The sequence below is a fragment of the Dasypus novemcinctus genome, chromosome 15, assembly GCF_030445035.2.
Source record: "Dasypus novemcinctus isolate mDasNov1 chromosome 15, mDasNov1.1.hap2, whole genome shotgun sequence".
In the NCBI taxonomy this organism is placed as follows: domain Eukaryota; kingdom Metazoa; phylum Chordata; class Mammalia; order Cingulata; family Dasypodidae; genus Dasypus; species Dasypus novemcinctus.
In genome coordinates this window covers 23591067-23604437 of record NC_080687.1, presented here as the reverse complement: position 1 = coordinate 23604437, position 13371 = coordinate 23591067, and the positions used below count along the sequence as shown (strand labels likewise).

The window sequence follows — 13371 nt, the reverse complement described above, 5'->3', positions numbered from 1 at the left end:
TTACTTTCCACAGCCAGTAAAGGAACAGCCATTTAATTAACCTTTTACAAAAATAAGTAAATGAATGTACTCTGTTCTCAAGTTGCTTGTAAATCACCATGGAAGACTTGCTGCTTTTCTCAACAGGATTTTACAGTTGGAATGAAGAAAAGATGGGTATGGCCATGCTTAGTCTCCAGATAATAAGGAAAATAGAGGGGAGCAGATGTGGCTCAAGCAGTTGGGCTCCCACCTACCATATAGGAGGTCCAGGGTTCGATACCCAGGGCCTCCTGGTGAAGGCAAGCTGGCGCATGCAGAGTGCTGCCCTGTGCAGGAGTGCTAGCCCACGCAGAGAGCTGGCCCAGCAAGATGACTTAACAAAAAGAAACACAGAGGAGAGATAATAAGAGATGCAACGGACTAGGGAGCCAAGGTAGCACTAGAGAATGATTGGCTCTCTCCCACTCCAGAAGGTCCCAGGATCAGTTCACAGCTGCCTCGTGAGAATACAAGCAGACACAGAAGAACACAGAGCAAATGGGCACAGAGAGGGAGGGGGAAGAAATAAATAAATAAATAAAATCTTAGGGAAAAAAAAAGTAAATAGGAATAATTGGGAATGTAATTTAATTGATTGGCTTTAAAAATGTGAACATTTTGTTTACAAGGCTATCAGTTTATGTTTAGCAAAGTAGGATGACCACTAACTGATGAGTGATGGTGGCATAAGGCTGCTTTACATCTGATCCAATTTACACAAAATTAGCTGTGAGAACTCCAAACCCCTTCACTTTAGTGAAAGATTGTGTTACAGAGTACTAAGGATTTATGTTCAGTAAATCACATACTGGAGATTGCTAGCTCATTGAAATATAGGAAGTGTCATCCATTTGCTATTCCAAATCAAAAATGAGAAAGAAGGGTAAACCCCTTGTGACTTTATCTACTGACTTTAGGAACTATCATCAGTCCCTGCACCCTAGCCCCAGGGGGAACGGAGGCTTTATCTGTGGTGGCAGGAGGCTCCTATCCCTTCCTGTCTTTCCATGAGACCCCTTTGTCAGACAGCCTTCAGCTGAAGCTATTCAGCCTCTGATTAAGTATAATTCGCAACTGGCAGATGGACTCATTAGGCTCATGAGCATGCCTTTGTTTTGGGTTTTGCTGGTCAGTTTCTTAGCCATGCTTTGAGGGGAGGGAGACCCAGGGCAGGTGGGCTTTGAGGAGGATTTGGATCAGCACCTACAGCTGTTGATACTTCCAGACAGAACCACCCAGCGGCCCAGGGAGAGGGTCTCCAGTGTCTGAGAGGCTGGGAGAAGGCCCAAAGAAAGAACAGAAATGAGCCCAACAGGGGTAGAGCGGGCAAGCACACGCACACATGCACCCTCACACACGCACCCCCACACATACACAGGTACACACCCCTACGCCACCCTGCCCAGGACCAAGCCAGGTGGTGAAGGTCGTTCGGTAAGATCCCCAAGGCAATGGGGATTTTATGCTAAGCCTCCTGGGGGCTGCCCTTGCCAGCTTTACTGGTTCTAGATCAATTATAAAATATAAAGTAGAAATCTGCCGTTATCTCTAGTGGTTGAGGAATTGGTAGCACGGAAAAGAAAATGTTCTCTGCTTTAGCCTTGCCTCATGGTTATTTAAATCAGTGACTTGCAGCACTAATAAAAAGCAAGGCAGAGCAGGCACTCACTTGTGTCAGCGTTTCCATGATCAATCTGTTTTGCAATCCAACTGTAAAAACTGTGCCCCTAGCTATTTTTATGTAAGTGAACTTCTGGTAGATTTTTTTTTTTAACTTATTTCCTTCAGGCTTCAAAACGTTTAAGCATAAAAATAAAAATTATAGCAGGTTTAATTTAGATACTTTATTAAGGTCGCCACTACTTTAATTATCGCCTTTATGGCAAGTTTCCTAAACCTTGTTTAGGCAGAATATTCTGTTTTTTAGAAGTTCTAACTTTTCAAAGCATCAAAACTCCTGAGAAACTGCCTCACATTGAGAGTGACACCTTTTACCAAAACACTCATCAATGTCACTAGGAATCCTGCTTCTGGCTTGACTTTGGGAAAAAAAGAAAAGAAAAAAAAAACCATAGAAATGATACACCCTGTTATCTCTGAGCAACTCTTTCTGAATAAAGTAGTGATGCAGGCCCACAGATTATATTTTATTTAACTCAAGGGAGGCTGGATTTTTTTTTTTTTTGGTAGTTCCTTTTTCATTCAATGGAAATTGACCTAAAATATTCAGCTCCTGAGCAGTAATCACAATAGTCAACTGAGAAAATAAAGTACCCTAATGTCTGTTTTTTTTTTAAAGCAGTAGTCATTTTCACACTAATTTATTCCACAGCCCATCCTACCCACTGACTAGTCTATTAGAGAGAACACTCCAGAAACAGACATTCATTCAGTCCTTAATCCCATTGGCCTTATCTGCTTATCTTACTTGCTCATTTCTCTCTGTTCACCCATGATCTTAACTTGGTTAGGAGTGTTAACTTGTATCTATCAATCAACTCCTCCATGGCTGCTCTTGTTGATGAATAGCAGTATCTGCTGCAAGAGCCCTGACTTCACTTATTAAAACTTTATAGCCCCCAGCACTGCCTACCTACCCTTGCAAGGCCATTAGCACCCACTAGCAATCATATTTTTCCCTAGAGCTGTAAACGCTAAAGATAGAAAGCCAAAAAATAAGTGTCCTCATTTCAGACAGTAAAACTGGAGTATGGGAGAATATATGCATTCATGCATCTCAAAGAATCTCCTTCTTAGCCTTCTGCTTAGAAGCTGCTCTCTGCTCATTTCACAAATGCCCATTTACCTAATTAGATAACTGGATCACAAGATTGAGAGTCAGAAAGCCCGACTTCTGGTTCTGGGTTGATCAAAGACTGATTGAGTCCCTTTGTGAATGCCCCATCCCCTCCATTTTCCATTTTCCCATTTGTCTCCCTCCCACCCCCACCCCTTTCAGGACAGCCCTGCAAAACTTCTGAAGTCCTAGGTCCAATCCCCAGTACCTCCTAAAGACAAACAAATAAAAAAACCACCTGTCATTGGGAAGTACATGTAGCTTAGTGGCTGAGCACCTGCTTCTCATGAATGAGGTCCTGAGTTTGATCCCTGGTACTTACTAAAAATAATTTTTAAAAAAAGAAAGTAAGAAAGATAGTTATAAAGATAAAATTAGACAAAGTATCTGAAAACCAATGTAGAAACATTGTACAAATGCCAGGGGTTGGTCATTCTACTATTATTTGATAACTATTACAAACTCTAAATTCCTAGAAGAAACAGGGAAATGCCTTAAAATAAGGTGGTCTAGGCAGTTAGTGCTTTAAAAAAAATACTAAATTATGGAGAAACTAGAAAATATATGCTCATAGTTACCTGACCTCTGAGTATGGAAGGATATTCTACATGTAATATCAAGGAAAGAAATCTCTCTCTCTCTCTTTCTTTCAGACACACACACACAAATACACAAGCATGCACAAAATACATAAAATGAGCTTGCGAATGTTAATCTACATGTCAAAAACGAATTTAAAATCTTGAGCAGCAAACTTGGGTAAAATTTATAATATATATGAGGAACACTAAAATCTTTAAGAAAAATATCAAAATTCCCAAATTGTAAACAAAGAGCAAAAATATCATTAAAAACTAGGAGAAAAGAACATATCTAGTAATCAGAAACATCCAAACTAGTATAGCTGGTATACTATTTTTCACCCATCAGACTTACCAGGTTTTTGTTTAGACAAAAAAGAAAACATGGAGAAAGAAAAATAAATGCATCCATATCCAAAAAACTAAATGAAAATGATATAGTCATTTAAAATATTTTTTGCAAAGAATATTTTTAAATTAGAGGCAATGCTCAACATATTGTGTCACATGAAAAAAAAAGAGTTAAAATTGTACTTGGAGTGCAAAAATTCTACAAATATGTGTTTCGAAGCCTATTTTTATATGTCCAGAAAAAAGGAAGGAAATAAAATAAGATGTTAGGTAATTATCTCTGGTCAATAGTATGAGTTACGTTGATTTTCTCCTTTATACTTCTTTGCATTTTGCAGGTTTTCTACCATCCAGAAAAATATATATTATTTTTATATAATGAACATAAGGGAGTAGATGTTGGTAATCAACTGCATGGCATTGGCCTCACAGCTCTCGTCTCTGATTCCTGCAGGAAGCCAAGGCATGCCCGGGATGCCAGGACTGAAGGGTCAGCCAGGCTTCCCAGGGCCTTCTGGCCAACCAGGACTGCCCGGGCCTCCCGGTCAGCATGGGTTTCCCGGAAATCCTGGCCAAGAAGGGCCCTTGGGGCCGCCAGGTGCGCCCGGCTTTGAAGGTGAGAATCTAGCCTCCCATCAAGGGCTCCAGTGCCCACTCACTGCTGATGACTGAGCTAGCACCACCTTAAACCATGCTCTAAGGAATCCTCCCCTGTGAGCTGCAGGGATTCCAAAAATAGGATATATACTCCCCAGTAAAGGAAGATTTAAACAGCTTGAGAAATAGCCTGAGAAGGTTTAAATAGATTTGCATCTGTTCTGTATATTGGCATTTAGGTAAGACTTCAATAGAGAAAAAGTTCAAAATCACCATTCTGCAGCAGAGCATAGGAGTCCCAGAAAGGCTGGTGAAGAGGTGTTAATATTTGTTTCCTGAAAGTCAAATGAGTTTGGAGACCAAAAGGAAGACACCTAGTTTCAGGAAAAATGTGAAGGCGGGGCGGGTGGCAGTGGAGAATGCCAGGAGATGGAACTGGAGACCATCTGGCAGCTGGAGCCTCCCTGCTAAGAGGCCCAGTGCATCGCACAGAGGCTAAGAGTGGGTGGCAAAGGAGGCACTGAAAAGTCTGAGACCTGGGCACAGAGTCCCCTCCCCTCCGAAAGCTTTCCCAGCACACTCGACATAGCAGTGGTCCCCAGACTTCTGGAATTCAGGGACCAGGACATTTTCAACATGGTTTGGGGTCATCAGTAAAGGTCTTCCAGCCTTTCTTTAGCCAAGTAATAGTGTTGCCTATTTCACCATCATGTTATAAAAGGACACTGTAATATTAAAAAGTAGGAACAACTACTCAATAAAAGACAGTCATTTAAATTGAAGAAATTTAGCTTTTAAAAAACGTGTAAGCATCCCTTAAATTTTCTCATTTTGCCATAGTCCAATGGCAGCATCTTCCAGAACCACTGTCAGTCTGTACCAGGGAATCTCTGTACCACCGATAAACCAGGAAAAAGAAAAACCAGCATGCTTCCAATCACATGGGCCCCTGGACCCCCATGAGTGTCCTAAACTGTCTCTAAAAACTTGGGGTAGTCTAGGGTGGAGCACCTGAGGGCCCATGGTTTTCCAGGGTAACAAAAATTCCTGGGCAAGAGACTTGATCCTTTCTATTTCACTATTCTGAGGGCCTTCTCAGTTCTCAGTTAACCAAATATGAACTGAGCCCAAAGCGTCATGTGGTGCATAGTAAGAACCATGTGAAAACCCGGTCTTAGAGGTGCTTGCTTCCATTTTCATTGGAGAGAAAATAGCACACACAAAAAGGCATGACCCAGACCAAAACAATGACCCAGACCAAGAGTGCCTGAGCATTTCAAGGGAAGCAGAGAAGCTGAGCAGGCTGGGACAGTTTTGGAAGGAATGAGACTGGCACCATACCTGGAAAAATGGGTCGGATCAGGGCCCCCTAGGAGAGGCGCCTAGCATGCAAAGGCAGGATGCCCAAGGAAAGCTGTCATCTGAGAAGAGGAGTGTCATCTGAGAAGAGGAGTGGTGGTCTGGATAGGGAGACTGGGGCCAAAGTTTAGATGGCATTGAATGTCAAGTTAAGTAGTTTGCTCGCCCTAAGCAAAGGAGAACCCTTGACAGTTTGGAACAGAGGAGTGTATTAAGAAAGCATGTCAGAAACTCACTGTGTGGGAAGACTTGGAGTGGGGAGCAGCCGGAGGATAGGTGTGAGCTGGGCAGCTATTTCCATCATAAAAATGAAGATAAGTGCGGGGGGCACAGGGGAAGGAAAAGAGTTAGGAGGAGCTGAAGTGGCAGGTGCATTGGGGAGACACCCCGCCCCCTGCCCCACCTAGCACTTAATCTCCAGGAGCAGAGGCAGTGGATGTCCAGGACAGGCAGGCATAACCTCAGGGGCTAAGTCTAGGCTTAGGATTAGCAACGCCCAGCTGCCCCTGCCCTATCTTTTCATCATTCTACGTTTGCTCCTGGGTTTAAAGGCAAGAGGGGACGGGTGAAGAAAGTCACATTCCTCTCACAAGTCATGGTTGGCTTACATACCACAGGTTAGCCTCCAACTTGAATAAAGACCTTTAGAAAAGCCAGACCTGCAGGCTTTTTGCATATTCTGGTCAGACTTTTAAAATTCACCTCTATATTTATATTTTTTCATTTTTCTTCCCAAAATTTTTTGTCACCGATGACTTAAGGTATGGTAAGACACTTCGCCTCTGTGTGTATTTATTCATCCTTTTCTTGCCCCCTTTCTCCTATTTCGGACAGGTCTGCCTGGAGAGAGAGGAACTCCAGGTGACACAGGTGTCCCTGGCCCTGTGGGGATGAAAGGTGTCTCTGGTGACAGAGGGGACCCTGGCTTATTGGGTGAGAAAGGTCATCCAGGAAGTGCTGGATTTAAAGGAATGACTGGAATGCCTGGTGTCCCTGGACGAAAAGGTAACTGTGCAACAACGCCAATTAGAACAATCTGGAACAAAGTGATGGGCTGGTTAAGCTATGTGGGGTAGTTCTTCGGGGAAAGCTCCATCAGCTGCCATGAGGTTAGTCTGTATCTGTAGATTCCTAGGGACTCCCTCACCCAGGTGGCTGTCAGACTCTGGGAAAACCACTAATGCTTCTTGGACTCAGGCATGACTGAAGAGCCTTAAAGTGACAATTTACCAAAAAGGACTGCTCCTGCCTGAGAGACAGGACTTACTATCCACACAGGGAGCGGCCCATTCAGGAGACCAGATTCAGATCAGCAGGCTGTCTGGTGAATACAAAACTAAAACAAAGAAAAATGGTTAATCACCAAGATGGGTTTATTTGCACACATAGAAACTTAGAACAATTTATCTAGAAGCAGAGTGCTCTGCCCCTTGGAAAATGGAAAATGGTGGAGACACTGATAAATCTCGCCAGTGATCCTTTGGCTTCTATGCTGGGTGCAGTCTTAATGTCACATAACTTTCTAGTGCCCCTTTCTGACTTCTTCCTGGTGGGCCCGTGAAACTACGTGACCTTCAAATTTTCCTCATAGGCTCTCTGCCTGACCTCTCTGATTTGCCAGTGTCTTGTCTCCACTGGCCGGCCTAAAAGCAGGGTAACTCTGTAGCCCTCTGTCTATGTGTTGGTCCACAGACCAGTTCACTTAGCCGGTGGTATCCTCGAAAGTCCTCATTTGAGGTTAAGAATCTTAGCTTCTTCTCACACAAGATGAAATGTTATATATGATTGAGTTTGAAATATCCTGCCCATTTTATTCGTACCTAACGTTTTTCTCTCTCCCTCAAAGGGGATAGAGGTTCGCCTGGTATGGATGGTTTCCAAGGCATGCTTGGGCAGAAAGGAAGACCTGGGCTTCCAGGAATCAAAGGAGAAGCTGGAATTTTTGGACTTCCTGGTCTGAAGGGTCTGGCTGGTGAACGAGGTGTAAAAGGTAGACCCACCTCTTTCATCTCCTTTATGGTGGTTAAGTCTCATTTTCACAGTGGTATAATGCTATTTAGGATGAATCTTTGAGAATCCATCAAATCCAAGAACCCTAAAGCTAAAGCTGATTTTTAAAAAAAGGAACTAAACTAACAAAAAATAGAAGTTTTCATCTCTGGCTCAACACATTGGTGGTATAATACGGGACTAATCCTAACCAAAAGAAACTATTGAAAATGCAGATGAAAGCAGCATTAATAACCAAATATGGCATAAAAAACACATTCAACCATGATAAGCATAAAGAGTTGAAGCCAAGTAAAAAATATAGGATGGTAAATTCTAAAGAGGAGACCTCAGTTGGGCAAAGGAGGACAAAGTATCCCAGGTGGAAAGATAGAATAAAATATCATGCAAAAGAAATTACAATAGAAGAGAATGAGGCTGGTAGAAGCCCAGATGTGGGTAGGCATCTCAAAACCCCAAATGCGAAGCTCCCCGTTCACCGAGCTTACTACTAACGAGCAACATTTGCAATGACTTTTGTTCAGACATTTGTGTTCTCAAAGTATTGCAGTGGTCTCTAAAAATGTGATTACTAATAATAAGTGATGGCAACGATGTGAAGAAATTGGAACTCTCATACATTGCCAGTGGGAATATAAAATGGTATAGCCACTGTGGAAAATAGTTTCTATCAGTTCCTGAAAAGGTTGAACATAGAGTCACCCTCGGACCCAGCAATTCCACTCCTAGGTATATACCCAAGAGAAATAAAACCATGTGTCCACAAAAACGTATGCATGAATGTTCATAGCAGAATTATTCACAAGAGTCAAAAAGGAGGCACAACCCAAACTTCTAACCAAATGATGAATGGATAAATAAAATGTGGTACATCCATATACTGGATTATCCTATAATAAAAACAAATGAAGTACTGATATATGCTGTAACATGGACTGACCTTGAAACCATGACACCACATACTGTATGACAGCAGTTATAGGCACACTTTGGAGATATTGTGGGTTTGGTTCCAGACCACTGCAACAAAGTGAATATTGCAATAAAGCAAGTCACATGAATTTGTTTCCCAGTGCATATAAAAGTTATGTTCACCCTATACTGTAGTCTTTTAAGTGTGCAATAACATTACGTCTAAAACATAATGTACATACCTTAATTAAAATGTGATAGAGAGACATGAAGTGAGCACATGCTGTTGGAGACATGGCACCAATAGACTTGCTCCAAGCAGGGTTCTTGGTCCATGCAGGGCTCCCCAAATCTTCAATTTGTAAAAAATGCAATATTTGCAAAGTTCAATAAAAGAAGCACAATAAAACAAAGTAGGCTTGTATATGAAATTTCCAGAGTAGGCAAATCTGTGGAGACAAAAAGTCAAGTAGTGGTTGCTAAGGACGAGGGCTAGAGTAGCATTGGGGCAGGACTGCTAAGGGCAAGGGTTTCTTTTGGGGGTGATAAAAATGTTTTCAAGTTAAATTCACAACTGTGAATACACCAGAAAACCGTTGAATTGTGCTCTTCAAATGGGTAAGTTTTATGGTATACGGGTTATATCTCAATAAAACTGTTTCCAAAAAAAAACCTTACTTACACCCCAAAGAGTTAGAACATATTCAAATTCTTAACAAAATAGAAAGTTGAAGGTTTTTTCCAAGCTTTTGACTTACACTTGCATTTTAAAAAATACCTTTGTGGTAACTTAGAGTTTCAGACCTTTGAGCAAAATCTTTTTTAAATTAAATTTAAAAATGAAATCACCCTTGGCTCCTATACCATATTGTTTTTAGCTCCATTACGACTTTTACTTGAGTTAAACATTTGGGTGTCTGTCTTTCCACTAAAATGTGAGCTTCCCAAGGGCAGGGAGAATTCTTTTTTTTTTTTTTTTGATCCCCCCAATAATTAGCCTACCACTATCTGCTCAATAAATGTTTGATGAATGAAACCAAATTCTTTTCATTCAGCCAGATTTCACCTACCAGCTGCCCTCACATCCAGTGAAGATAGATTCCCAGAACACACAATTCCAGGGTGACTGGCCCTCAGCTGCCTGATTCCCCAGCACCCTTCCTCCCATTTCTTAAGTCCCTAGAAGCTCACCAAGGATCTCCCTCACCACATTCCTCCAGCTTATTGCTTTTACCTGCCCAGTTCAGATCGACTCTTCATGAATTCTGAGGCTCATCTGGGCATGAATAAACAAGATGTTTAAAGGAAGAGAAATGAACTAGCAGCCTTCCTTCTTTGGAGCTTTCCTTCATGTGATCAAATCTGATTTCTATCTCAGAGTAAAAACGTTTTAAAAAGAATAATATACTTTCATGAAATACCATCTGGAAACCATTCTTGCTTTGGTGGTTCCCATCCATATTGTCTCATCACACTCCCTACACTGCATTATCCTGGCAGACTCATTATACTCAATGATATGGTCCCACACAACCATGGAACCATGTCCCAATCTACCTGTTTAGAGAAGAGAGAGAGGGAGGCATGAGGGAAGGAAAAAGAAGGGAAAAGAAAATAAGTATTTCCCCTACTCACTTGTCTCTCTCAGAGAGCTTTGTCTTCAGCTTGTAGGCTTCCCAGTGAGGGGGTGGTACGTCGCCAGTGGCTCAGTCTCTCAGGGCTCTAGCTTTGAAGGTGAGCAGCAGAGGCTGTGAGGCCTTCTCCATCTGGCTTCTTCCCCATAGTCGGGAGCTCAAGGAAAATGACTGTGTTCTGTTCCCTTCAAGGCAACCGAGGGGAACCCGGCCTCCCAGGACCACCTCCCCTCATCCTGCCAGGAATGAAAGACATGAAAGGGGAAAAGGGTGACGAAGGACCAATGGGATTGAAAGGCTACCTGGGCTTAAAAGGTGAGGCATCATCCTCAGGCTCAGGGCGAAGCCTGAGCCATCAGGCCTGCAGGGGCCCCCTCCCTCCTCCACCCCTAGCCCTGTACCCACCTCTCCCTCACTCTGAGCAGCAGTTCCCCTCCCAGAAGCACCCTTGTGTTTGTGCCAGATCTAAGTTGTGTTTTAAGTCTTCTGGCATCCTGATATCTCCAAAAGTGGGCTAACAAGTTACTCATTGATGCCAAGCTCCACTTGGCCTCTTTAAGACTTGCAGCATTTGGGACTGCAAAATCGACTTGGAGTGCAAAATAGAAAGCTGCGGGAGGGCAGGGTGCTGCACCCTCACCAGGCCTTTACACAGCCAGGGTTTTCTTACAGGTATCCAAGGAATGCCAGGGGTTCCTGGACTGTCAGGGATACCTGGGTTACCTGGAAGGCCTGGCCACATCAAAGGACTAAAAGGAGACATCGGCTTCCCTGGCACACCTGGTATACCAGGATTCCCCGGTGTGCCTGGGCCCCCCGGAATTATAGGATTCCCAGGATTCACAGGAAGTAGGGTGAGTTGGTATCTTTTCCTTTGCTCAACTCATTCTTGTGAGGTCCTCTACCATTTGCTTATGGATGAAAGTGCTCTGGCCCAGCATTTACTGGTATAAGAGGAGTCAGGAGGTTCAGAGTCAGAGCTCTGCAGCTTTACTGGACCCATGGGTAAGTCTAAGGAAATACAGTGTGTGCAGCAGCCCCTGATGGTGAATTGAATGTCCATCCAAGCTGCCGCTGGCCATTGCGGAGTGTCTCCCACAATCTAAGAAGAAAACTGCTGCATGTTTTTTCATGGGGGTCTTAGGAGAATGAAACTTCAATTTCTAGAGATCAGATCTCTGGACTTGAGCAGATATGTGACCTCAGGTCTGAGTGCCCATCCCTGAATCAGCATGGACTTAAAGTCAGACACCCTTGATTCAGATCCTGGAGCTGCCATTTATTCATTTCTTCTTTCACCAGATGTTTTTAAGCACTTGTTATGTGCCAGGCTGCAAGTTGTAATGCTTATAGTGGCAAATACTGACCCCGGGCAGGCCACTCACCTCTCCACACCTGTTTCCTTATCTGTAAAATGAAGTTAGTATCTACCTTTAAGTTTTACCGAGAACAGTATAGACACTTTATATGGGACAGAGTAACTGTGCGTAAGTTGTACTTTTATGGAACAGGTCTAGCCTTTCATTTAAAGGGATCATACCCTCTTCAGCATATAACTGGCTCATTGCTGATGTCCACATTCCAGCAGATCAGAAGCTCTGGCCACCTTGCTGTCACCTTCAGCAGAAGGCCCGGGTTTGCCTGACCTGTTTGACTAGCTTAACATTCCTCAGAGTTCCTCAGCAGGTTCTCTTCTTCCCACCAATCCCTAAAACCAAAGGATCCCATAAACAGGCGTGGGTGCAGCTCCTCAGGTCACTATAAGGTAAAAAGGTCACTTTATAAAGGTAAAAAGAAAGAACGGTGCATATTACTTCCAAAAGACATGTCTGACCATGTACCTAGCAGCTTTACCCATAAGAGGCCAAAACTGGGAAACAGCCCAAATGTCTTATCAACAGGAGAAAGGACAACTAAATGTGTCACATGCATACAATGGACTCACAAAGAGTAATAAAAAGAAAATTGTTGTTAAAACAACATGAATGAATGAATGAATGTTGAATGAAATAAACCAGGAACAAAAACGTTCACTTGATATGATTCTATTTATGTGAAGATTTAGAACTGACAAAACTATCTGGTAGAGATACATCAGAAGAGTGGCTTCTTGGGGGCAGGGTTATTGACCAGGAAAGGTCATGAAGGAACTTTCTGGAGGGCTGAAAATATTATCTTTTTCTGGGTGGTACATGAGTAAATATTCATTAAGCTGTATTATTTAGGGTGAGTATACTTTATGTAAGTTATGTGTCAATAAAGTAAATTTTTAAAAAGAAAAAGATGTCTAAATAAGGATGCAGACTGTGGCACATCGCCCCACTCCTCTCACAAAATGGAGCTACTTTAATAACTTAAAGATTTAAACCCTAGCAGAGTTTAAGTAGCAACCAGTGGGGTCAAGGTGGACCAGAACTTCCACACACTCTCTGTGGGGAAAGCTATTGTAAAGAAGAGTACCATGGTTTCCAAGAAAATCACAGAGTGATCCAGACAGATTTCCAATCTCATTATTAGTAACAAACATTGTTTTGGTGGAAGCTCACTCTTTCCACTAATAGGAGTGCATAGGCATGTCACTTTCATAATACAGAGAGCAGGTTCTGGAATCAGGCAGCCCAAACTGATATTGCCTTTCTGGCATTTACTAGTTGGGGTATGATCTTGAGCAAATTACTTAATCTTTCTGAGCCTCAGTTTCCTCATCTGTCAAATGTGAAATAATAGAACCTACCCCATAGGGTTGTCATGAGATAAATGAGTTCAACATGTAAAACTCTTGAAGTGGGATCAAACAAGTTCACCTGTACAAAGCCTATAGCCTCAGGATGCAATCAACATCTGCTTTTATGATTATCCCCACCATCATCACTGATATTATCAACCCCTCAGAAATAACATCTCATTTTTATCACTTTATAGTTAAGTAGGAACAAAAGATAAGCAAACCACCTATCATAGTGAGCTGAAGAAGTTTAGCAGTTTTCTGCAAAATGACAACATCACAACCCTTGAGTGTTGTCTTTAACATAATGAATAGGTAGATACACTCACCGTTCAAAATGGCAGGCTCATTTCCTTAACTGTCTTCTAAGATGGCTTCATGTTT

At 42.4% G+C, this 13371-nt stretch overlaps 1 protein-coding gene across 2 annotated transcripts in view; it reads left to right on the top strand.

The window, feature by feature from the left end:
* Positions 1-13371, top strand: part of COL4A2 (collagen type IV alpha 2 chain) — a 218523-nt gene that overhangs the window by 183715 nt on the left and 21437 nt on the right. For both annotated transcript variants that reach the window (XM_058276427.1, XM_004447021.5), the window contains exons 30-34: positions 4205-4366; positions 6541-6711; positions 7553-7696; positions 10455-10577; positions 10935-11116. In XM_058276427.1, coding sequence (XP_058132410.1) covers positions 4205-4366; positions 6541-6711; positions 7553-7696; positions 10455-10577; positions 10935-11116 — 782 coding nt within the window. The remainder of the gene's footprint in view (positions 1-4204; positions 4367-6540; positions 6712-7552; positions 7697-10454; positions 10578-10934; positions 11117-13371) is intronic.